Source organism: Oxyura jamaicensis, chromosome 1, assembly GCF_011077185.1.
Source record: "Oxyura jamaicensis isolate SHBP4307 breed ruddy duck chromosome 1, BPBGC_Ojam_1.0, whole genome shotgun sequence".
Classification (NCBI taxonomy): domain Eukaryota; kingdom Metazoa; phylum Chordata; class Aves; order Anseriformes; family Anatidae; genus Oxyura; species Oxyura jamaicensis.
The window spans coordinates 172957458-172982289 of NC_048893.1; the positions used below are offsets into that span (position 1 = coordinate 172957458).

Sequence of the window (24832 nt, forward strand, 5' to 3'; positions counted from 1 at the left end):
CCACGTACAAAACACATAAGTGATTTCTTACATGGATAGGTAACAAGGAATTTAATTTTCCAGGACCTCAGGTGTGTTGTTTCTTCTGTTTTGTTTTGACTTGGCTTGCTTTGTCATCTCTGCTTTAAATGGAGTACTGCAGAGTTGATGCTGTGTGGCTAGCCAGTCCTAATAAACTGGTGAAATGCCCAAGTATGGTGTCTGCTTACCCACCACATGGCGAGAAATGCTTAAGTTAGTGACTAAACATGACACTTTGGGATTTGCTTTCTAGAAAGGTAAACAATGAATTCTTATAGAAGCGGGGTCACGATGTCTGTTTGCAAGCTGACTGGAAGGGTGTATGTACAGTGTACGTGGTGATGGCTGGAGAGTAGTTGGTTTCCACTGAAAGCAGCGTGCCAGGTTTTGTGCAGCTGATGTCAAGCAAGATTAAGAAGCGGATCTGAATGAAAACTTTTTTTTTTTTCCTTGTCCATTAACACTTAAGTTGACTAAAATGTGTGGAACTTCCCTTGCAGATGCGTATTTTAGTGCCAGTTACAGATACTTTTTTCTTCCGTCCTCTGTGTGCGCAAACATGCACATTTAACAATGCTTTTCCTAGGGAAGCAAAAGGGAGTACTGATGGCTTGACTGATTCAATTTACACAATCAAGATACATTTACATTTGAACTGCTGTTAGTTTAAAACCAACGTTTTCATTAGGTTTTATACAAAACAGTAAAGCTGTTTACAGAAACAAACTTTGAATTAGTATAGGTCCAAGATAAATACAAAAATTAATGATTTGTGGTAAAGAGTACAATCGATTTTTGTTAAGACTGGTTTTCCTGGTTTTTACTTTCATGGCTGAGGTAGTGAAATAACTTTTAATTGATCATGATTCTTATTGCCTTCAAATGTTAATCATGCACTAAAATGTAACGTATGCAGGTCCTATATGTGAGAGGCTGAAAAGCCTTTTATAATTGAAGTAATTTTTTTAAATAGTCTCTGTTTATGGACTTACTCTGTGGTTCGTACCTCATTTGGTAGGGTAGATCTGTATCAGTCATATAATAAGGTGGGGAAGAGAAACTTCCCAAGCGAGTGTAAGGAAGTTTGTCGGAAGTTAGTGTATAGGCACCTTGAAAAACAAATGGAAATCCTTGTTTGTTTGCTTACCTTGTGCCCTTCTTTTTAGAATGATAAACCTGAAGTGTCATATTTTTTTTAATAATATTTTCTTCTAAAGAAATAAAACCAACCAGTGGGAGCTGTGCTGAGGAGCTTTTTTGGCTCTCTGAACTATGAGCTTATAAATGTTGTCATCTTTAACTTTGATACTCTTTTAGTTAAATGTAAAGTATAAAGCTGTAGGAAATGGAATTTCTTATTCAGGTGGCTACCTAAATACACCTTCCTGTGTGGATATGCCGGAAGAGCCTGAACTCAGACCTTTTGTACAGTGCAAGTACGCCAGCTGGCTTGTGTTAGGCATGCTCTGTTCTTCACTGCCTCAATGAAAAGTACATCTCAGTTCATGCCAGTCACTTCTTGGCTATGGATGAAGATTCTTCCTGTCTTTGTTAGCCTTCAGTAAAGCCCTTTCTCTGATGTGTAGCTGCCTTTTTTTTTCTTTCTGGTTTGGTTAATTGAATTTGTGAGCTTTTTTCTTTTAGAGTTGGTTGGTAGCTTATTTATTTGAAACTTCCTTCCCCTCAGTGCGTCCATCCAGAAAGGTATCTTCAGAGTCTCTTGGATTGAAATAAATTGCTCATGTGACAGGGCTGTGCTAGGTACATCACTTCATCAGAAGTGTGCCTCTGTTACCTTGAAATATATCAATTATTAAATATTTTGGGGGCCGATTGTTCAGGTTTAAGTCTCCACATTTGTAGAGGTGAGATTCCAGGTTGCAAACTTCCCTCTTGGGCAGAGCCCTTACTGTTCCTGATCCCAGGAGCCTTCAGAGCTCTTTCTGACAAAGGTTCTGTTTAGAATGCCATGAACAGCATAGCATCTAAAGAAAAGCTTGAAATCCATCTTTATAGTATTCCCCATCACTATTTAGTGGGTTCAGCTCCCCAGTTTTCAGCTCTTAGCCTTGTGTGCATGTGTAAATAATTACCACTGTCTCAAAGACAGACTGACAATGGAGACAGCTCAAGAAAGGGGTGGTTTAGTACTGGTTTTATTTGTGGGCCACCATAAGGCCTGTCCAAAGTGTCATCATCGAAAGCATTTTCCAGAAATATGGGCCAGCAGCTGCTTTCGGCTTTTCTGTCTTAACTTCTTTGGTACTAAGTTCTGAAATATTTTTCAGGGTCTGCTGGTATATTGGGAACGCTTTTGTGTCTCTCCCTTAGATAACATCTCGCTGTAGTGAAGACTACAAGCTTTGATATAGTACTCCTACAGACTGTTTTTATTGTTTCTCCATTTCCCACAAGGAATTTGGAGTATTGGTTTCAGGGTACATACTGGATACTTGTTTCTGTCTTGTGGAAGATGATGCTAATAATTTGGCCACATGTTCTTTATCTGTTAATGTCAACATGGTTTTCCTCTGGGCCATGGAAAATGCCTTGCTAGGGCAATGCTTGTAAGGCTGGTTTGCTATTGGTCTTTAGGTATCCCATCTTTTCTAGGTGGTGAGGTCTGTTTTGAAGTTTTGCACTGTAGTAGTTTCCATTGGGTACTCTGTGGCTAAACAAATTGCAAATGGTTTCCAGATACTTTTTTTTTTTTTTAAGTGCTACTATTTTTTTCATTTTCTCACATAGATATCAGGATTCATACCAACTCTAGTAGACCCCTCTCTTGCTCCGCTGAAAAAGCGGTTTCGCAAACTCAGCCACACTCCATTCTTCTGAATAGGAAATACTATTCTTACTCAGAAAACCAGAGAACTTTTCAAGTGCTACTAGTGCCGGTAATGGGAAATACCTTGAAAATTCAGTTGTACTCTGAGGTGAAAACAAGGGATTTTCTTTACTCACCTTTGAGGCATACTTCTGCTATTAAGATTGAATTTTGACATCTGTAGGAGTTGTTTTGTTGAATAAGTAGCTATCTGATTGAAAAGATGTTTGCTCTGTTGGTAGCAAAGTCCTGTGGAGGTTCAGGATCAGTTCCTGTTACTTGCAGGGCCACTGTTGTCACCATGTTACCTGCAAGAAACAAGTTCTCTTCAGGAAATAGAAAATGTTGTGGAGACCTTTTGTATTAAGATGAGAGTTTGTTCAATTCCAAGTTTCCAGGACAGATAACACAGGCTTTCTTTGATAGAACATGAACACATGCTCTTTCTTTCCTGTATGCATCCTCTCACCTTAAAAGCAAATGCAGGATGCAGAAATACTGCCCTTGCAGGTTGATGATGCAGCATCCTCCCTCGCAGAACTTCAGAACCAGCTGAGAAAAGCAACCTTCCTGGTGGCAAAGACCACCCACGCTGATGTTTCGAGTCATATGACAATGCCACTAGTTGATATGTGAGCCAAATTGTGGGGTTCCAGAATTAAGAACATGTGTCTTTGGAAACAGCCAAGCTCGTTTCAGGCATAGAAGACCATCCTGTGAATGATGAACAATTCCACAGCTGGGCATTCAGTGCATTTCTACCTCCTCTTTTCCCTCTTTCGCAGGCCATCCTGCAGTAGTAGCATCCTGCAGTAGACTATTGTTGGTAAAGCAGAAGTGCCCTATCAGTATTGGGAAAGTTTCTGTGAAATTAATCTCATATTTTAAGGGGGAGAAAAGTTTGGCAGTGTTGTGGTTTAACCCAGCCGGCAGCTAAACACCACACAGCTCAGCCTCCCCCCTCTCTCTCTGGGATGGGGGAGAGAAACAGGAAAGTGAAGCCTGTGGGTTGAGATAAAGAGAGTTTATTAAGATAGGAAAATAATAATGATAATAGTACTACTAATAATAATGTGTACAGAACAAGTGATGCACAGTGCAATTGCTCACCACCCACTGACTGATGCCCAGCCCAACCCCGAGCAGCCGGCCCCCCACCCTGGTTAGCCACCCCTATATCTTGTTCAGCATGCCGTCAGATGGTAAGGAATACCCCTTTGGCCAGTTTGGGTCAGCTGTCCTGGGTCTGTCCCCTCCCAGCTCTTGCTGCACCCCCAGCCTGCCCTCTGGCAGGACAGAGCGAGGAGCTGAAAAGTCCTTGGCTTGGTGTAAGCACTGCTCTGCAGCAATTAAAACATCAGCATGTTATCAGCACTCTTCTCATCCTAATGCAAAACATAGCACCCTACCAACTACTAGGAGGAAAAATAACTCTCTGTCCTAACTGAAACCAGGACAGGCAGCAACCCATCCCCTTCCTCAGGAGGGGCTGCAGTTGACTTAAATTATAGACTTAAGCTCAGAAATTCTGTGTAACAACTGCATCTGTAATGAAGGCAAAATCTATTTGGAACTACGATGCTTGCGCCAGAATACAGTTAGTGTTTGACCTCTCAGGCTGCTAACTATTTGAAAAATGCTCAGTAATACCAAGATGGTTCTGATTCCTGGATGGTTTAAGTCCTTTTCTTGCAACCTAAGGGTTTTTGTACTACTTCTGCATTGGGTGTCTCAGATGCCTGCTTGTTTGTGTAGACAGGGAATGAGAAGCACACACACTTGTAGTTCTTTTTTTCTACTCTTAAGTACTGATACAAGATGGCTTTGGAATAGAGGATGATTTAATCTCTTACAGTGTAATCTGAGCTTCAGATGCTTTGGTTTGATTTTTTTTTTTTTAACATAATCTTTATGAAGAATGATGTTTGGCTTAGAAATAGTGAACTACTAATGTCTTTAAGATGACAATGGTGGCCCTAGCATAATGATAATTGATAGTAAGTACAAGAGATGTGTTTTACTACTTAATTTGCTGTTAATATGGACATACAAATTGTGGTTCATATTTCTAGACAATTTGTTTCATGAAGTGGCACATGAACGAGAAATTGTTAACCTAAATTGCTAGTGAGAGACTGAAGTAAAACAGCATAAGCATAAAAAAGAAGAAAAGGATTCTGTGAGTGGGTCATGAAAAGCAAAGATTATTTCTATTTTTGTCAAGAATATCTGCAATGTTCTAATCACCTGTTTTGCATTTTTGTAGTCCAGCATACTTTCTTGGACTGTAGAAGCCAAAACTCCTATCAGAGCTATCAGTCTGGAAGAACTTAGCATCTTTTAAGACATGGTGCAGGTTGGTGTTGTCAGTCACCTCAGGGTTAGAGGGTTTGGTTTCACTTTTGCTGTAAACCGATTGAAGACCCTCGTGCTAGTACCAGAGGATTTCTCACCTACTCACTGCCCTAGGTCCTGCCCACAGACAGTTTCTCCCGATGATGGAGCTAGTGAGTGGGCATCCCTGCTCTGAGTTGAAGCCCATGGTACTGACTCAAAGCAGAGCCCAGGAATGTGTGCCTTGGACATGGTGACATTCTTCTTTTTGGTGGAAACATGGTCCTCGTGCAGTTCTGAAGCTGTACTCCCAGTGTGTTTGCAGTAGTGGAAAACTTGATGCTTAGACCTCAGCAGTCTGGGTTCTCCTTTATGGAAAAAAAAGGGATGATCTTCTCCCTCTTTACACAGTTCACCTGCAATCTAGCAAAGCTGGCTGATCTCAGATGAGTTTGAATTTATTGAGTTATTGAATTTATTAATAGCTAAATGATAATAAGTTGGGGAAAGCTTTGAAGTTGTAGTGAAAATCATCAGGGAAGTAACACTTTCTGTTGCACATGTACTGCCAGCCTGCTACCTGAATCAGATGCTTGCTTCAGCGTTTAAATTCGTTTTAGAGAAAGCGATCTTCGAAGATTTTCTGAGGCTGCTGAAGGTTTCTTTAAGCAAACAGATGTCTGAGATTAGAGAATGATTTAATGCATTTATTTGCCTTTGTTCATTTGTGGCTTCCTAGCATTCCTTTATCATTTTGTAATTATTTGAAGTCTAGTGATGTTTTATGATATTTTATGATATTTTTGCTACTAGAAATTTTCTCATGAGATTTGCCCAGAGCTTTTCAAAATGTGCATATCTGTTTATACATTTTATTACATTTTTGAGGCATTTACACTGGGTGCATATGACTTGTGTGTCACCTTCTCTGCTCTTTGAAACAAACATTTGACATTTCTAACCTACTGACTTAGTAGTATCCTTCACATTGAAAACTTTGTTTTTCTAGTGCTGTATTGGGTTTACGTGGCAAGGTTTTGGTAGCAGGGTGTTTCAGGGGTGGCTTCTGTGAACAGAGCTCAGCAGCTGCCCCATGTCAGACCAGAGCCGGCTCCAAAGGGACCTGCTGCTGGCCAGAGCCAAGCCAGTGAGTGATGCTGGTTGTGCCTCTGGGAGAGCAGATTGAAAAAAGGGACAAAACCTGCTGCACAACAGCAGCTGGGAGAGGAGTGGGAACCAGCCCTGCAGCCCCCAGGTCAGTGCAGAAGGGGGGCAGGAGGTGCTCCAGGCAGGCAGCAGCAGTTCCCCTGTGGCCTGTGGAGAGGCCCCTGGTGGAGCAGGCTGTCCCCCTGCAGCCCATGGGTCCCACATGGAGCAGATCTCCACGCTGCAGCCCGTGGAGGAGCCCCCGGTGGAGCAGGTGGATGTGGCCTGGAGGAGGCTGCGGCCCATGGAGAGCCCCCGCAGGAGCAGGCCCCGGGCCAGAGCTGCAGCCTGTGGAGAGGAGCCCACTCAGGAGCAGGGGGTCTGGGGGGGAGCTGTCGCCTGTGGGGGACCCGTGCTGGAGCATTTTGCTCCTGGGGGATGTACCCCGTGGTATGGACCCATGTGGGAGCAGTTCTTGAAGAGCTGCTGCCTGTGGGCAGCCCCCACAGGCTCAGTTTGGGAAGGACGGCATCCTGTGGGAGGGGGACCCCACGTGGAGCCAGGGGCAGGGAGTGACACAGAAGGGGTGGCAGAGACGAAATGCTATAGACTGACTGTAGCCCTCATTCCCTGTTGTCTTGTGCTGCTCATGGGGAGGAGGTGAAAGAGGGTGGATGGGGGGGAAGGTGTTTTTAGCTTGTTTTGTTTCTCATGGTGCTAGTCTCCTAGTGATAGGTTATTAATTGTATTTATCTCCCTACACAGAGTCTGTTTTGCCTGTGACAATAGTTATTGAGAGATCTCAGTGTCCCTATCTCAGCCTTTGAGCCCTTTCCATCGTATTTTCTTCACCTTTTTCTTTGAGGCGTGAGACAGTGGTGTGATGGAGCTCAGCTGCCCAGCAGGGTAAAACCACCACAAGAACCAAGTTTATTTCCCTCCCTTTCTTGTTTCTCCCTCCCAAGTACATCTTAAAGTCACTTCATGCTTTATCAAATCCTGCTTTTTATTTTTTTCCACAATGCTTAGTGTTATACCCTTGCAACTTTTTTAAATGTAGGCTTGTCTTTTTTTTTTTTTTTTCTTTTTTAACTGTTGAAGGTTTAGGTTTTTATAATCTACAGGTTTTACCTGATTATTGGTTAACTTAACTATTGTTCTACTATGCTTACAGTCCAATTTCATCTTTCAGATCCATTTAGCGTTTTGGGTATATATACATGGGTTGTGTTGCTTTGTTAGTACTATTCTGGTTTCCTTAATAGGCTGGCTGCTTGCTAGATATGGCAGGCATGTTTACAATGTAACTACAAAACAGGTTGAAAGTTTCATAAAATGCTTAAAAAATAATTTATGGCACTTGTAAGACATGAACCTGGTATTGGAATAGTTCATTGTCATGGGAAGCACAGGTACTAACATTTGTATGTATTGTAAATGTCAAACTTCAGTAGTGTGAGTCCGGAACTATGAGTGAATTTTGAGTCTTCAGCCATAAAGGGAGCAATGATACAGTTGACAAGTCATGAATTCAGAAAGTGTTAGACTTAATCAAGGTATAGATTGTATATAAAAGAGTGTACTCTGGGTTCTAGGCAGAAAAGCCTTCTTAACCATAAAATAAATACATTCTTTAGTAGGAAACAGAAAAAGTCTCTTCTGCATCTTCATTGTGTTTTCATCGTGCCCAGTCTTTTCCAAAGCAATTTTTTTCAGTTGGCTCAATTTGGATACTTGAAAACTACCTTAAAAATATTTGAAAAATACCTTAATAAAAAAAAATTCAGAAATATAGCTTGTGAAGGATAGTAATCAAATATACTTGATTACTTTACATTGTAAGCTGCAGAAGATTACACCTGCTTCCTGTAGTATCACCAGTTATAACTGATGATCAAAGGCAGCCTGGGAAAAGCAAAATAAGTTATATGAGGATACCTACAGTATTTTTCAAAGTAGTTATTTTAGTATAGCTACTCAAATATTCTCCCAAGTATTTTTCAGTGTGTTAGTTTATTTATCCACAATAGTTAAGCAAATTTTAAGTTAATATTTTTATATGCAGGTTTCTACAATCCAAGAACTTGTTACTGGTTATGAATCCTCTTTGAAAACTTGTGACCTTTTTGGTCCATGTGGTAAGTTTCTATGGATTTGTATTAATTACAGTGTAATTACTAATACTTTTTATGATGGTTATGAAGAACTGTTGGAGTGCTGATACTTTCTCTTGCAAGAAAATAGTTGTACCTTTTCTTAAATGAGACAATTAGAAAATACTTGATGAATCTTTTGTGCATTGTTTTTCACATTTATTTTTCAAGTGCAGTGTTCAGTCTTACTGGTTACTGTAACTTTCTGTTTTGTTCCAGAAAATGGAGAGAAAGAGCCCCCAACGACTCTACTTTGGGTTCGGTATTTCCTGGCACAGCACTTTGACAAACTTGGCCAATGTTCTTTGGCCTTGGATTACATCAATGCTGCAATTGCAAGCACTCCAACGTTAATAGAACTGTTCTATTTAAAAGCAAAAATTTACAAGGTAAAAAGTGAATTTGTACATGTGGAGAACATAGTTCAAAAACAAAAAGCCCCATGGAACTGTTGTGAATGTGTGGATAGTATTGCAGTTTGTAATATTAATGGGTATTGATTTTCGTGCATTTTTCTTTTTGTGTACTGTTCTGTCAGTAAGAAAATCAAAACCCTTTTATTCTGTTTGTTAGATTTTAAGAGTTGGTCAAAACCAAATTTATACTGAAAGTTGATGGAATTTCTCCTTAACTACTTTCTCCCTAACAGCATGTAGGTAACCTGAAGGAAGCTGCAAAATGGATGGATGAAGCACAGTCTTTGGATACTGCAGACAGATTTATCAATTCTAAATGTGCTAAATACATGCTGCGAGCAAATATGGTGAAAGATGCAGAGGAGATGTGTTCTAAGTTCACACGGGTAAGTATATTGCTGTAATGAAGAGAGGTTTTGTTAGCCTCTGGCATTTCACGTTTCATTGTTTCTTAAACAATTTGTGACCAAAATCAGAAATTTATCTTTAAATTGGCAATTTTTAAGATAATGCTCGTCATAACTTACACTTGGTGGTAAATAACTATGTAAATACTAAAAATTTACCCAGTAAATACTGAAAAAAACAGTCAGTCAAAGATACTTGTCCAAAAGTGTTTTTGTAGTGACATAATTCAGAGTACCTCTCTGAAAATGCATCTGATGGAAACCTTGTTTGCAAAACCTGCCATTTGTCAGTAATGCAGTCTGAGCTAATTGCACAGGAATGTGCAAGCTACTATTTTATTATGATTTAGCATCATCATAAGTGTAACTCGGACTAGTTACTAAGCTAGTACTACAGACAAATTTTGTAAAGCCAATCCCATCCCTAAAAAACCTGGTAAGCACTATAAGTTATCTTTTTAATATTGGTCTAGAGTATTGAAATTGTTAAGAATAAATCCTATGGTTCTTTTTTTCTGGAAAAAGTATGAAATCTTAATCCAAATTCCTTTTATTTTAGATTAGCTAGTTCTAAAATAATATTATTCATTATTTGTGATAAAGCAGTAAGTATATGGCTGGAATTTTGCAGGTGCTATCTATTTTAGCATATGTTAATTTTAAAGATATGTTAAGATGCTAATCTTTTTCAGGTAATTATTTTTAAAAAGTCATTTAAATTTATCCCTTTGTATCTTGGGAAGTATTAGGGTATTACAAGTAGTACTATCAGTTGCTGTGAGGTTATATCAATTTTATATGGCATTCCAAGTAGGTTTCCTAGTGACAGGATGAAACTAGTAGCCATATTTGAAAAAAGCTGGGAAACTGTAATGGCAAAAAGTGATAATGACACTTATTCCAGGAAGGAACTTCTGCTATGGAAAACCTAAACGAGATGCAGTGTATGTGGTTCCAGACTGAATGTGCTGCAGCTTATCAAAGGCTAGGGAAGTATGGAGATGCCTTGAAAAAATGTCATGAAGTAGAAAGGGTAAGTAGGAACAAGCAGTCAATTTCTCTCCTGATGTTTCTAATACGCTAATGAAAGATATTTGCTGATGTAAACAGCATGACTTTCTTTGCATAGAAAGCTTCTAACTTTTTTTAAATGGGTTAATTCTTGAAGATTTATTATAATAGCTAGAGATGACATTTGTTATCTATTATGTGCAAAACTGTTGTTATTTGAAGTGAAAAGAATTCAATATAATATTTAATGTCTCTTATCTACAGCTATTTCTACATTAACTTTATGATGACTTTGAATTGTTTTTAATAAAAGCAATCACATTTCAGTTGGCTTTTAAAGAGCGCCTGAACCTTTGAATAATATCATTGTTTTTTGCAAACAGAATGAGATTTTCCTGGGTGTGTTTTCCATTTATTTTAAAAAGGGTAAATCAAGGAAATGCCTAAAACTTCTTTTTTTCCTCCTTGAAGCATTTTTTTGAGATAACAGATGATCAATTCGACTTCCACACGTACTGCATGAGAAAGATGACTCTTCGTGCCTATGTAGACCTTTTGAGATTAGAAGATGTGCTCAGGAAACATGCCTTCTACTTCAAGGCTGCTCGATCAGCAATTGAAATCTACTTGAAGCTTCATGATAATCCTCTTACCAATGAAAGCAAAGAACAAGAAGTGAATTCAGGTATCTAGACCATAATGTAGACTCATGTGTATGACAAGTAAAAATTTTTAAGCTAAGTAAGTTATGTACTATAGAACTAATGATTTGTAACATACATTCCGTTTCTGTTTATAATTTCATCAGTAACTGAAAAGAGATCATAGATAACATACTATAGCTTTCCCTGTCTGTTCTTCCCGCATCATGCTTTAAAACTAGTATGTGAATGGACCTAGCTATAGTTGGAGTACTTGAGGAGGAGCTATATTTCAGAATCTTATGAGGAAAAATCAGTTTGAATTCAGCCATTTACCATTTAAACAAGTTTAGATTTTTTTTTTCTTAAGAGAATAGTTGCTTCTCCTTTTGTGGAATCACAGCTACTGTCAGCACTGCAATGATTGTTGATAAAAGGATGAAATTAATGCCTGGCTGTTTGCAAAGGCAAAGATGTTTGTCATGGAGGAAAAAAGTTGACCTAAACCAAAAATGCCACTTCATATTGCTAATACCATCTTACCTTTTACTGAGGTGAATGAGGTTTTCCTCCCATCTGTTTGTTTATGATGCACATATAAAAAGGGGTATGTTTCACAGCGTAGTTCAACTTGCATCCTTTTTCTCTCCAATTTTTATTTTTTTTCCTCTATGTAATGCAAAATAGGTGTATGACAGAGGACCTTGACAGCAATATGTAACAGAAATTAAAGTGAGGAAGACTAAGTCATGTAGTTCATTTGTCTGCTCTGGATGTGAATTTAGTAGGCTTATCCACAGGGCAAGACAGCATTGCATGAATGGGGGGGGAAAGAACATTTGTTTTTCCTTGCTTCCCAGTCTCAACTCTGGCTGTAGAGCCCAGGTAGAGGTTGTGATAGCCACAAAAAAAATGTGTTAGTCCCTTGGAAGCTTGTTTTTCTGTTTTTAGAAATGTTATTTGCACAAATCCTGTTTTCTGTGATGCATGACTGAAGACCAAGTGGAAATCACAGTATATTCCCAGCTAAAGTAGGAAAGAAAAAAACAGCAGTGAATGGGGCAGGCTGGAGGCTTCTCACTTCCATATGGACCTGTAGAAAACCATGTTTTTTGTGTATTCTGCTTTTCACACAACTGTTAACTTTTAGATAAGCTAAGAAAACTTAATGCAGTCTACAAATCTGAACGCAGCCAGCAGAACGAAGTCTTATAAGATGGTATTGTTAATATTTACTAGAATATTTCACCTCCCGCCCCCAAACAATGCGTTTTTGCTTGCATCCATTTAACTTGACATTTGCAGAAAATCAAGGGTATTATCATGACTGTACATGGTTCAGACACTTCAGTGAACGATAATAGACTTGTTTTAAGTTGGAGTATAAATCAGTCAGGATGTCTTAGTACTAGAAGCTGAGCTGCAGTCAAGATGTAGGCTTAGTATTACCCTTGAAAATCCATTTTTCTAAGACAAAATGTGTCACATGGATTTAACAACTTCATGTAGTTAATATTTCAAGTAGCTGAGGTTTCTGTAACAGCTATGAAAGAGTAAATATGAAAGGAGTGTTGTGCTGTAATCCAGTAGTAAAAATGACTTATCACTATATATAGTGCTAATAAGCTGGCAAGAGCTGGTATTTTCGGAATTTACTGTAAAAGTACATCACTTTGGCATGGTTGGAACAGCATAGTGGAGTGCCTCAGTGTTGTTGAGACAAACAGGTTTTCTAGTTAAAAAGCTAAAATAAGTTACCTGTTACTTAATCTATAGAAAATCTCTCAGCCAAAGAATTGAAGAAAATGCTTAGCAAGCAGAGAAGAGCACAGAAGAAAGCAAAACTTGAAGAGGAAAGAAAACATGCAGAAAGAGAGCGACAACAAAAGAATCAAAAGAAAAAGCGAGATGAAGAGGAGGAGGAAACTAGTGGACCCAGGGAAGAACTAGTTCCTGAAAAACTGGAAAGGGTTAGCATGGTCTCTACATTAAATTCATGTCATTGTCATAAAAATCTCATATGGCATTATTATGAGGTTCTTCTAAAATAATCCATCGTCAGTTTATATAAAACCATTTTTGCATGCAAAGATAGCTTTTTTTGTAGTCTACTTATACTGAAGAGTATTCATATTTTTTTTACTCTAATAATTTGAAGTTCTATATTAATATTACTAATTTATTTAAATTTTGGTTGTTCCAATGGTAGGCCATCTTTCATTAAGTTAGATAGTGAACAAAGAGGTGGTTCTTGCCCAAAGTAGTGTGTTGATCTTCATACAGTGAATAGAGAAAAATTAACAGAAATATGATTGCTGTCCACAAAATTTAAAGACAGAGACAGTATTTCTCTAAGCACAAAGAACTTCCCCTTATCAGAATAACTTCAGAAGTTGTCTAAAGTGATTATGTTTAAATTTTAAATGCTAACTTACAACATGACTGTGCTATATGAGCAGTGCCACAGTTAGCAGTGGTGTTGCCTTTGTCAATATGAAATCATGAGAACGCACGTTTTACACCTTACAGTTCAAATAAAAATGTTACAGTTTGGTGTAATTCGGATAGCTATCTGTGGTTCACCGTTGGCCTCTCTGATAGTTTAAATGCTATGAATAACAAGTATTGGTGGGATTTATCAGACGTTTATTTCAAATTTTAACTTTCATTGTGTGTTTATTAACAGGTAGAAAATCCATTAGAAGAAGCCATTAAGTTCCTTATACCACTTAAGAATCTTATTGGAGATAATATAGACACGCATTTATTAGCATTTGAAATATACTTTAGAAAAGGTAAAGTATGGCTTAGTTTTATTTTTGCTTTACAAACTTTTAATTCTTCACTGGGGCTTATGTTATTTGACTGTAGTAAAAAATTGTCTGAAATATCTATTCAATTGACTAAAGCAGGAGCTTACTTGATATCAAGAAATCATAGGACAAATGCAATTTTTATTCAGCCACACATTAAAAATAAAGCGAAGAGCAGAATAAGCTTTAGCATACACTAATTAATGGTGTAGAAAAATACTTGTAGTATGACTGATAATTACCTAGGGTAACACAAATCCAGACAGTGAAGTTATCTATGCCTTTTTGTCAGCTTGAGCTATAGTCATTCATTGAGCTATAGCCTTAAGCAATTTAGGTGTGAAAAGTAAATCTCCTTCTGAATTCTATGTAGGCCTTGACGATTCTAATGTTTGTACTAGATTTGCTAAATAAAACAATAGTTGATGCAGAACTCTAATTTTTTGTATTCCTAATCTCAATGTTTTTGTTTTTCACTTCCCACAGGAAAATTTCTGTTAATGTTACAGTCTGTCAAAAGAGCTTTTGCTATCAACAGTAATAACCCATGGCTACATGAGTGCTTGATTAAATTCTCTAAAGCTGGTATGTGTGTAGGAAGTACGTACGTATGCATGTATAAGGAAGGATACAGGAAGTAACATGGACAAATACATGTTTTTGTAATGTAGAAATATGCTCCTGAAACACAAACTTTAAGACAAAAAAGTGGTTTGTTTTTTCCTAGGTAATACCTAGGAAAGCACGGGTTGTGCTATGTGAGGCAGCATGTACATACTATGTACTCCTTTCTCCATTAATCCACTAGGTGGACCCCGTAAATCAGTCTGTTTTCAGAAAACAAGTGGCAAATATGGGAGAAAGATTCTGACCAAAGCCAAGCATGCATTATGAACTTGTGTTAGGCAGCAGCAAATAGACATGGCAGACAGCCCTTCTGAATGATTCATCTAGAAATGTATCTGTAATGGTTTTATAGAGCTGAAAATGAAATTGAGTAAATGTTTCTGCATTTTAAGTGCAATTAAGTTGACCTTTAAAAGTCTGTTAATAAATGACATGTTAAAAAAAGCTACAAAGAGTAGAAACTGAACAATGACACTAGTGCTTATAATTCCTTAAGTGTATATCCTGTTTGTTTTTAAGAAGTGCTACCAAATCCAGTGCTTTATTTTGTCATATGAATCTGTTTTTCAGCTTAAAGTCTTAAATTTCTTTGGCTGATAGCAGAAATTATACATAAGACAGTGTTAGAAGGAGCTGACTGTGTATTTCTTGTTGCCTTCATTGCCAATTAGGTGATTTAAATTAAAATAACTGCAGAAAACATATGCTACTAGTCATTGTGTATATGTTTGCAAAATGAACATTTTTCAAAATATAATCAGGACCTGAAAGATTTGTTTTGTGAATACTAAAGCTTGTGCTTGTAATACTGTCGAACTAGAATTTGTTTCTGTGCTCAAATTTGCAAAGAAAAAAAACACAGGAATTTTAAAAGCAATGTTTGTGTTTTCACATTGTTTTCTGCAGTTATTTAAAAGTCTTTTTTTTTTTTTTTTTTTCCATCTCTCCCTCATACCCTTTCTCTTTCCAGTATCTGACCATAGTAACCTCCCAGAAATTGTGAGCAAGGTCCTAACTCAAGAAATGCAGAAAATCTTTGTTAATAAAAATTTGGAAAGTTTTAATGAAGAGTTTCTCAAACACAATGCTACCTCCATTCAGCACCAACTGTCAGGTTTGTTTAATTTCTTAATGTTTTTGAAAATGAGTTGATTTCAGTCATTCAGATCAAGAAAATCTTTCTGCATTAACCATAAATTGTAATGAGCCAGAAGCTTACTGTGTTTCCTTTTTTCCTATGCCTTCTTTGACCATTTTAAACAAACAAAATAACACCAACTCATTTGCTTTATAAGATGAACCTGCTCCATACCTCTAGAACGTGTAATTAAACTACCAAACCACCACAGGTATTCAAGTATGGAAGCACTGTCATCCCTCCTGTTTCAGCTTCTAGTGTTGAAATAATTAGAAAATATAAAACAATGTTTATCCCATGTAATAATAATCAATCCTATATATTAGAAACAGTGTTTTTCCCCCTCTGGTTTCTAATTAGCTGGGATGTATCTCACACATTCTCACAGCTTTGTCAAGTAGCAACAGCATGAAGAAAATACAATGACACCCTGTTCCTTTTGTTTTTCTGCTCTGTAGGCAGCAATGAAAATGTGCACGTATGTCACTTTCATACTATTTGTGTAGAAAAAGTATGACTAGCTGCTGGAGCTAAGTGGAAGGAGGTTGAAATTGAAAATTTTCACTTCTCCTAAGTCCAGAAAGTTGTGGAATAAAAATCAATCAGGCACTTAAAGTATTAGAACAGTACTGATCTCACTTAGTAAAAATCTCACTGCAAAAATTAGCCAGGCTCTGTCAGGAATCACTAGAGAAAGTTAGCTCCATTGTCTTGCTTAAAGGAAGATTAGGCAGGTTACCGCAAGCCTAGAGCCCATTGAAAGAGCCCTGTTTCAGGACAATGTCTTGAAAGAAATACTTGCACCCCTTCCTTTCCTGTGAGCAGGTTCAAGATTTGGGAAGTCAAGTTACAGGTATTTCAGCAGGTGTTTGCTACGGGTTCTTACCGAAGTGTTCTTGTGCTTGTTAGGCATCTAACTGGATATTTTCCAGGTTCTGCTTTCTTGTCCTCCATAATTATGGGAATAATACAATCACTTTGTCCTAGTCATTGTACAAGCTAAGACTATAACACCCATGAATTTGGTTTCACGTTTGTAGTCTTTGACAAGAAAGCGAACTAGATCATTGGTAGTGGTGGCAACCATGTTAGAGAGATGTCAGGGACCCCTTTGAAGAAGGTGAGTCTATAGATATTCAGTAGAAGTGAGGGACTCAATAGTGTAAAAGCCCCTTTATATCCTTAGAGTCCATTGATCACTGCGATTCAACAGTGTATCAGTTTACAGGCAGCAGCCACAAATGTGGGACTGGAATTTAAAGTGAGCTCTGGAATGTCCTTGGTAGCTTTAGGACTTTGTGTCAATCTTGTGTTTATGTTGAAACAAGTGTAAAATGATTGATTCATCTACTGCATAATTTAGAACTTCCTAAACTGGCATCTCTAATCCAAGTTTGAAAATACAAAGTTCCAAAGTCTGAGTTTCCAAATGAGTTTTCTTAGCTTAAAGTAGATTCTAGTAAAAATATCGTAGACAGAATTTTAAACGCTTTTCAACTTCTAAATTGTAACATAACCTCCCTGACTTGAAACAAATGTAACCAGGTTAAATTTAATGTTTCTTGACAGTGATAACTCAAACCCAAATATATATGGTCCAGTAATTTCTTTTCTGAAACAGTCTAGGTACAGAAAGCTGTTAAGAACTTTTTCTTTTTAATTAGGAAATTAAATTTAAGAGGCAACACACTTAGAATGTGGGTTTTTAACTTTTCTATTGAAGTGATTTCTTAAGACTTTTGTTCTGTGTAGTAGATTAGATGTGAGGTATGTTGGTACTCTGTGTTTTGGAATGGGAAAATCTGTGGAATGCCTGCATGTTCATCAAACTAAGGTTTTATATTATGCCAGTAAAGAGCAACATGGTATCTTGCAGAGATGCCCAGACCAGTTTTGTTAGACTGTTTGTGGTCCAATAAACTGCATGGTTACATTAATACAACGTTGTGCTTCTCACCAAGGTTATCTAGCCCAAGCAAAGTACTAAACTTGTTACACTTTTCTCACACCTAACCTGGGGTGAATGAAATAGCTGAGTAGCTCTGCTTGGGATTACTCTGCCATGCAGACATGGATTTTTATGGTGTTCTGGAATGTTCAGTAACTGGATTGTTCTGTTAATTCACTTATCTCCAGGACTTTTTCAAAAAGTACTAAATCATTCAAAAAGTATTAAATTGGAACATCTCTTACTCACTGCTCTGTTTGTAGTATAGATTTCATTTAGCCTGCTGATTTGAAGAGCTTAGTCATGATCATTAGTGCATTTCATTTTTGCAGATCTAGATCCGTGTTACTCGGTCCCTATGTTCCTAATGAACTTTAAAATAGCTTTAGTTTCTTTGGTTTAAAGTTATTTATAACGGTGGAAAATATAGCTTAAAATTAAGGAACCCTAATTCACTTAAAACTTTTTGGATCCTGTCTGTCTGCCTATGCAGTATTGCGTTTAGGAATGAGATTATCTAAATGTGTTTTTTTCCTTGTGCTAAGGTGCAAAGATGATGTATTTCCTGGACAAATCAAGACAAGAAAAAGCTATTGCTGTGGCTACTAGGTTGGATAAAAACATGAGAGACAAAAATGTGAAGGTAAAATATACAGTGTTTAGAGACAAAATATATGGGGTCTTAAATAATGTATGTTTAGCACATATCCTACAGTTTTATATTTCGTGATAAATATTAAAAAGAATGTTTTTAAACTTGTTTCTAAGTAACTACATCTGAATTCCAACAGAGCACCTGTTTGTTCAGATTAGTATTGTTTAACAGCACATTCTTTTAGTAATAAAAACATCTGTAAATCACACTTACTAACTGTTAATTTTCTTTCTGTAGACATTAACAAAGGTTTTCGAGGCACTGCTTGATGGCAGTTTCGGAAGCTGCCACGCTCAATGTGAAGAATATCAAGCAGCATGTCATAAACTGTTTCCTTTTACATCTGCCTTTATGCCTGCCACAAATGAGGATGATAGCAGCATTGCATCTGTGAATCATACAGCCATTAACCATGATTTACTGTCTAATGAAATATGAAGTAGCATGTGCAAGCCCATGTGTGTGTCTACCTACCTGCACACACACAAACTCTGACTGTCATTACATGCTGGCTGGATATGGATCAGGGTTACTTTTCCAGGTTGTATTTTAATATCTTTAACAGGTATAAAATGAAATATTTGGATAGTTAAATGAAATGGATTATACTACTAGTTATTTTTTTCTCCCAACAAAAACTGCCAATATTTATGTAAACATTATCCTTAATCACCATTTTTCATGTTTATACTTGTACAGTTTTAAGTCTTTTAATAATCCATCAGCCCTCCGTCACAAAAAATTATGGATGTTGAAGACTGCTTTCACATAAGTGTCATTACATATGCATATAAATGTGGTCATATCTTGTTAATAAATTCTTTTGAGCATTTCTAGCAGATTAAGACAAGTGCTGCTTGAATTACCCTCTTCATCTTTTACTGTTGTTCTTTGTTTTTTTTTTTCTTTTTTTTTTTCTTAATATATTTGGTCATCTTGATTTCATTTGAAGCACAGTGAACATTGGCGGTTTGCATGTTTTTGTAAGGTGTGTGTCTTATGGAACCAGTGTTGATGGATTTGAAGATTAGGTTTGTATAAAAACTAAGGCTTTTTTTTTTTTTTTGAAAACTGTATTCTATCTACCTTGTGTTCCATAACTATTGTTTTCTTAAGTTTATGGTCGGTTTAATGTTTTGTGTTCCAGTATTCTCAAGCAATTCCCTGAAAATACAATGAATCTGACACTGTTGTCTGTTCTTTGTTCCATTTTACTCTTCTTTCTCTCTTCTGGTTTCTCTCTCCATCTGTTCACTTACGGTCACTTAAGTTAAAAAAAAAATGCTGCTCCAAATTTGGGCAAATGCGTAAGGTACAGGAATGGAGGATATAGTTCTTCTCTACATCATTAAATTCACTGCTAAGTTCACTGTATTACCTCCATTAAAAGTCTTAGTTGTGGACTTAGGGCCACTACTTGAGTACTTCTCATGCCTAAATACTATTGCTTTAGGAGATGCAAAGCAAATAGTATCAGAGGAGCGTGTTTTATATTTTAGAACTATTTAAGGGAGCACAAAGAGGAAGACTACAAATCACAATGAACCTTTTTCTTACTCTGTATTCTGGTGCGTTAACTATGAAATATACAACACATGAAAATGGAAGTTTGACTCTAATATACCTATTTAAAGCATAATGCTGGACAAAATGGCTACATATGACAGCTTTACATTCTATAAGAACTGCTATCAAAACATAACTATACTGTGGCTTGTACAGAAAATCCATTTTCTGGAAAACTGTAATGGAATCATTCAATCGGTTTTGGTTTTATTTCACTGCAATGTAAATAATTTCAGTAATATTAACTAGCCCCTCTAAGGCAAATATAAGTTCGTGAAGAGGGGGGATTTTATTAAGACAAATAAACTGTTCTAATTAAAATTCTCCTTTGTGTGTCATCTGTTTAGATTCAAAATTGTTGAATGGAAAACTCACTGTAAAATATTGCCAACATATGTTATGCTGTAATAAATTATTTTGTACACACTTGCCTTCGGTTTGGAATTTTTGTGTTTATAGACATCAAACTTCAGTCCATTCCACGTTCATTAGGTCTCCAATTCACTTGCAGTAGTTAAAAACAATCACTGTCTTTAGCACATTAAGATATGTTTCTTTACAGTAATATATTACTCTTAGAAATGTGGAAAGACATTTTTTATCTCAGGTACTCACCATGTGATTGACGTTGAACAGCTTGCTCAGAGACGTCTCAGGTAGGAAAAGGTAACTGACCATAGTGGAAGTGCTTTGGCTCAGTTGTACCTTAGAAGTACTTTATGAGCCTGCATAAGATGAAGAAGTTAATTGGCACAGTCTTTTTGTGTCTTTCAGCAACGACACTTAAGGTGCTAGAGATTTATTTCAGATCTTCAAAAGAAGGGTGCAGCACTATAGATGGAATAGTAAGATGACCGGAGTAAGACTTGCTCCGGTCCTCTGGTATTTGTTTAGCTTTATGCTTCAAATGAGACTGGAGCAAAAATACCTGGGGTATCTTTTCAGCATTCTATTACTTGAGGAAGTAGATGAATATTTTTGACTTCTGGACTTCAAGAATTGTAGAAGCACTTTTGAGAACTCTGAAAATAGAGAGATTGATTCTTCTGTCGCCCAATGTGTGGCTTATTTTTCTCTTGGAACTGGTAGGGGCATAAGCTGCTGAGTTTTCTTCAGGGCTGCCATCACAGGTGTAAGCTGCTTGGGATAACAGATGTTTGGCAATCCTGTAAACCATTGCAAAGAAAGGGTAAGGTAGTATGGGAAGAATAACACAAGGGTGAACAACAGGTGCCAAGGAAAGACGTTTTTCTTTTAAATGTTGTGAAAAGATTTGCTGTCTCTTTAGACATGAATTGGAAAAGGCACCAGCCTAACAAGCCTGTTAACTCTTCCAGGAGGAACTGTGCTGTAATATATAAATGTTAATAGTGTCTACACGCCAAGTCAGTGCTTCCCATTACAACTTAATAGACTTTGAAATATATTCAGCTGGCCTAGCTCAATTCTTTGCTCAACTCTCATTCTGTCATGTGTTCTTCATCAATTTTTTTCCTCCCTGCCATTTGACCTAATTTGTCAGCACAAAAGTCACTTAATCCACTTTGGAAGTCAGTAGTAATCATTCTTGTTGCATTCCCCCATCCCTAACCTGCTCTTCTCCTCTAGCAAATGTGACATCCCAAGAGGTAGCTTCTCTTTTCTTACAAGTTCATTGGCATCAAAATAAATGTTTTGCTGCTTCAAGAATTTGTGTACAATGATCCTGTCAGCTTGCAGAGGTAACTTGTGAGCTGAACAGCCTCAGATCTCCTTTACCCCAGAGGAATCTCACCCTCTATCTGATCTTTTCAGATCTGAGACTCATTTTTTTGTCCTAAAATGAAGCAAGTCAAGAGAATACCAAGGGCTGATATTTCTTACTTTCAGCACTGCCCGTTCCCATGATCAACAGAGCAGAGTATCAAACACATCATGTAGGCTTTTCCCTTGGCCTGTGTTATGCTGCAGCTTTCTTCTGCATCTCTGGCCTGGCGTCAATTGATGGATAAAGAGCAAGGTAGCTTAAAGTCATTGTGGCTGCCCCCAGGCAGTCCTGTGTAAACTAAGCTATTCATGTATCGCGTACTTTAATTGGAGATGTTCTTTGTGGTAAGGACTGGTCAAGTTTTCTTTGATCAAAGAAGTTTACACATTGTATGTCTGATGCTCCTTGGAGAGGAAAATTGACTAGTGTGGGCAGGGAACGACGCACTGATTATCTACAAATGTTATATTTAGGTCTTGGAAACTCATTCCTGATTCAAGCTTGAAGAGTCTAGAAGAATTGTTAAAGACCAAAACTAATTCTAGATCTGGTAAGGGGGTAAAATAAATATTATGGCTTTTTTTTTGTTGTTGTTGTTGTTATTGTTGTGGTGTTGATGTGTTTGTTTTGTTTTAAACAAAAAGCAAGACTTTAATCAAGAAAATCATACAGTTCTCTGGCAGATTGACATTTCTATATAGGCAATATCTGGTATATTAACAAGCAACATTTTTAATATATCAACAGTGTTATAGCAATAGCATTATATATATAGCAATAAAAAATGCATGTTATAGCATATACAAACACTTGACAATCTTGAAATCTTGAGGTGCATTCTCACAATGTCGTTCAACTTTAATCTGTTTCAGGTGGTGTGATGTGTGCTTCAGCAACCTGGAGCTACCTAGGGAAGGGAATTGCTGTCCAGGCAGAAGGAAAACATGCAAATGCAGTGAAAGTACAGAATGCAGGACCTTGTTTCTCTGGGCATGCAGTGGAGTATTAGTTCAGGGGCTTGCTTAGTGAAGATTTAATAATTCAGCTTGCTGAACTGAAAAAGACCTCAATTTGGTTCTGGTTGGTTCAGTTTCTGGTGGTTAATGAGATAAATGAGCTTCCCAAAGGATTAGATGATCGCTAGAACGAGCACAGGGGGGAAGCAGTAGGAGAAGGAGCCACAGAGACCAGCCAGCTCCTCTTAAATTGCACTGGGAGCGTGTCACTGGGGAGCACACAGCCCCATTCTTGGGCTTCACTGCAGCATGATGAACCACGAGCTGCTACTGCTCGTTATTTATCAACACTGGCTAGCTGGGTGTCAGAAATACTGTACCTCCTTCAGTGGCACAAAGTTTCCTACGGTGCTGGGAATCTCAGTCCAGACCTGTTTGCTCCTCTTTGAGGCCTGTGCAATAGATTTAGGAGGAGCTGAAAAAATAGTGATCGCAGCAGTGTTTGAAGATGTACAAAGGCTTTACCCAGAGTGTTTACCTGGCAAGGAGGTGTGGGCACAGCTGAGGCTTGAACATGGGTTAGGTCTGCTTGCTGCTATCCACTTTGCCCTCGTATGTTTGGATTGCATTACATTATGATTAAGTTTGCTGCTGCATTGTTTAGGTATGCAAATACATGTAAATGTGTACATAAATGAAGCCATGCTGTATGTCTAGGTTAGTTGGGCTTCACTTGCCCATTAACGATTTTTGCAGAATCTTCGGAGTGCCTTACGTAGTCTCTTACATGAAATTACTGACCGATTCATTTTGATTGCTCTAAATTGTAGTAAACGTTTATGTACTTTTCTCGTTCTGTGGATCTTTGAATATTTGTTGTTTTGAGCTGGTTTACTGCGGGCTGCTTTCATAAATCCCTGCTGCTTACCTCTGCATACACCAACTCACTCTGTTAAACAACAGAAATGTCCTGAGGACTGACAGCCAGCCTCCAGGCTTAGGCAGGCCCTGCAGTAGCACTGCCGTCTCACCCCAGTGCCCCCCTCTTTCCTTCTTACTCCCGCACACAGGCAGAGAGGTGTACCCCAGTGCTGACAAACTCTTCATCAGAGGCGTGATCTGGAAGCCCAGGCCCCAATAAAAATATATATACACGTATATGTTGTCATGTGGATAACAGCAGTTAGTTCAGAATTAAGAAGAACTGTGTTTTTTTAGTTTGTTTGTTTTAAATAGTGACAAGTAATTTGGTCTAAAGGTAAATGATAAATGAAAATGAAACATTTAGTGTTTCACCAGCATCATTATACGTACCTTTGATGTTCGTTTTTCATGTCTGAACGGCAAGTTTTAGTAACAAATGGCCACTTCATGCATTTCCCACTAGAGGGAAGTCTTACACCCAGAATATGGTAATGAAAGGCTAGAGCCAGCTGTTTATTTTCAGGTGTTTCCTGATGCTGTAGTAGGACAACACAGGAAAATGTCTATTGTCTTTTATTCTTTGACCTCTGGAGAGGTCGTTGGAGCTTTGCCTAAACGACTGAATCAGACTTGTATTCGTATAGCACAGACGTCTGTGGGCATTGATGCGGAGTTTTGAAGTTGAGGGTGGGGCTGGTGGAGAACAGAGACAGCGAAATGATGTTTGAGCCCCCAGGTGGCCAGAATCACCTTTTGGGTGGTTTTCATATGCAGAAAGCATCAGTCAACCAAGTTCCTGTCTCACTCCCCTTAGGCCTCTGAGGAGAGGCAGATTAACGTTTGCTCCAATTAATTTATCACAGACTAAATACGTTGTCTGTTCACCACTCAGACTTTATTGCTTAAACATATCTCAAGTCTAGACAAAGCCTTTGAGAGCACACCATTAAAGTTTAAGAGGAGGTTTGTGTTCGGAGAGGTTCACAGAAGTGCTCTAGGTATGCAGTGAGGCAGCAGAAGGAAACACATGGCATTTCCAGGACGGACGGCATGCAATAAATGGCCAGGAAGTGGGATCAGAGCAGGCGCTGCCTTCCCCTTCCCCGTACAGGAGAACAGGGCGTCCTAGTTCAAGGGTTTACACCACAAGTAATAAACTGCCATAAAACCCATCTGTAACCACAAGCAAACTAACTGCACAAGACCTGGCTCTGCAAACTGTAGCACAAAAGATAGAAAAGGATCCACAGAAGGACCAAAGCAGTCTGCTAACTGTCACTGGAGATACTCAATTAAATTTTAGCTAATCCACATGGGATTATAGTTCAAACGAGCTCAGGGTCTACCTGATGTTCGAGAAACTTTTATTTCTATTAGTTATGTCCCCTGCATGTCTAAGCATCTTTGTAAACACATTAAAGCCAATGGACTGAGGCAGACTTGTCATGGATAAATTTATCATTTTTGAGACCATGATTCATTAGCTCGGGGGTTAGAGATCT

The 24832-nt window shown here is 38.0% G+C and overlaps 1 protein-coding gene across 3 annotated transcripts in view; it reads left to right on the plus strand.

Annotated features, from left to right (window-relative positions):
• NAA16 (N-alpha-acetyltransferase 16, NatA auxiliary subunit) overlaps positions 1–20132 on the plus strand; it is a 65437-nt gene extending 45305 nt beyond the window's left edge. Inside the window, exons 10-20 of one of the 3 annotated variants that reach the window (XM_035322013.1) lie at positions 8394–8466; positions 8701–8870; positions 9131–9283; positions 10209–10337; positions 10787–11000; positions 12733–12926; positions 13643–13751; positions 14256–14369; positions 15367–15510; positions 18028–18125; positions 18375–20132. In XM_035322013.1, the coding sequence (XP_035177904.1) occupies positions 8394–8466; positions 8701–8870; positions 9131–9283; positions 10209–10337; positions 10787–11000; positions 12733–12926; positions 13643–13751; positions 14256–14369; positions 15367–15510; positions 18028–18125; positions 18375–18575 (1599 nt within the window). In that variant the 3' untranslated portion in view covers positions 18576–20132. Of the gene's footprint in view, positions 1–8393; positions 8467–8700; positions 8871–9130; positions 9284–10208; positions 10338–10786; positions 11001–12732; positions 12927–13642; positions 13752–14255; positions 14370–15366; positions 15511–18027; positions 18126–18374 lie in introns of those variants that run through there. The other 2 variants (XM_035322005.1, XR_004749514.1) reach the window with 2 other exon arrangements.
• Positions 20133–24832: the final 4700 nt, after the last annotated feature.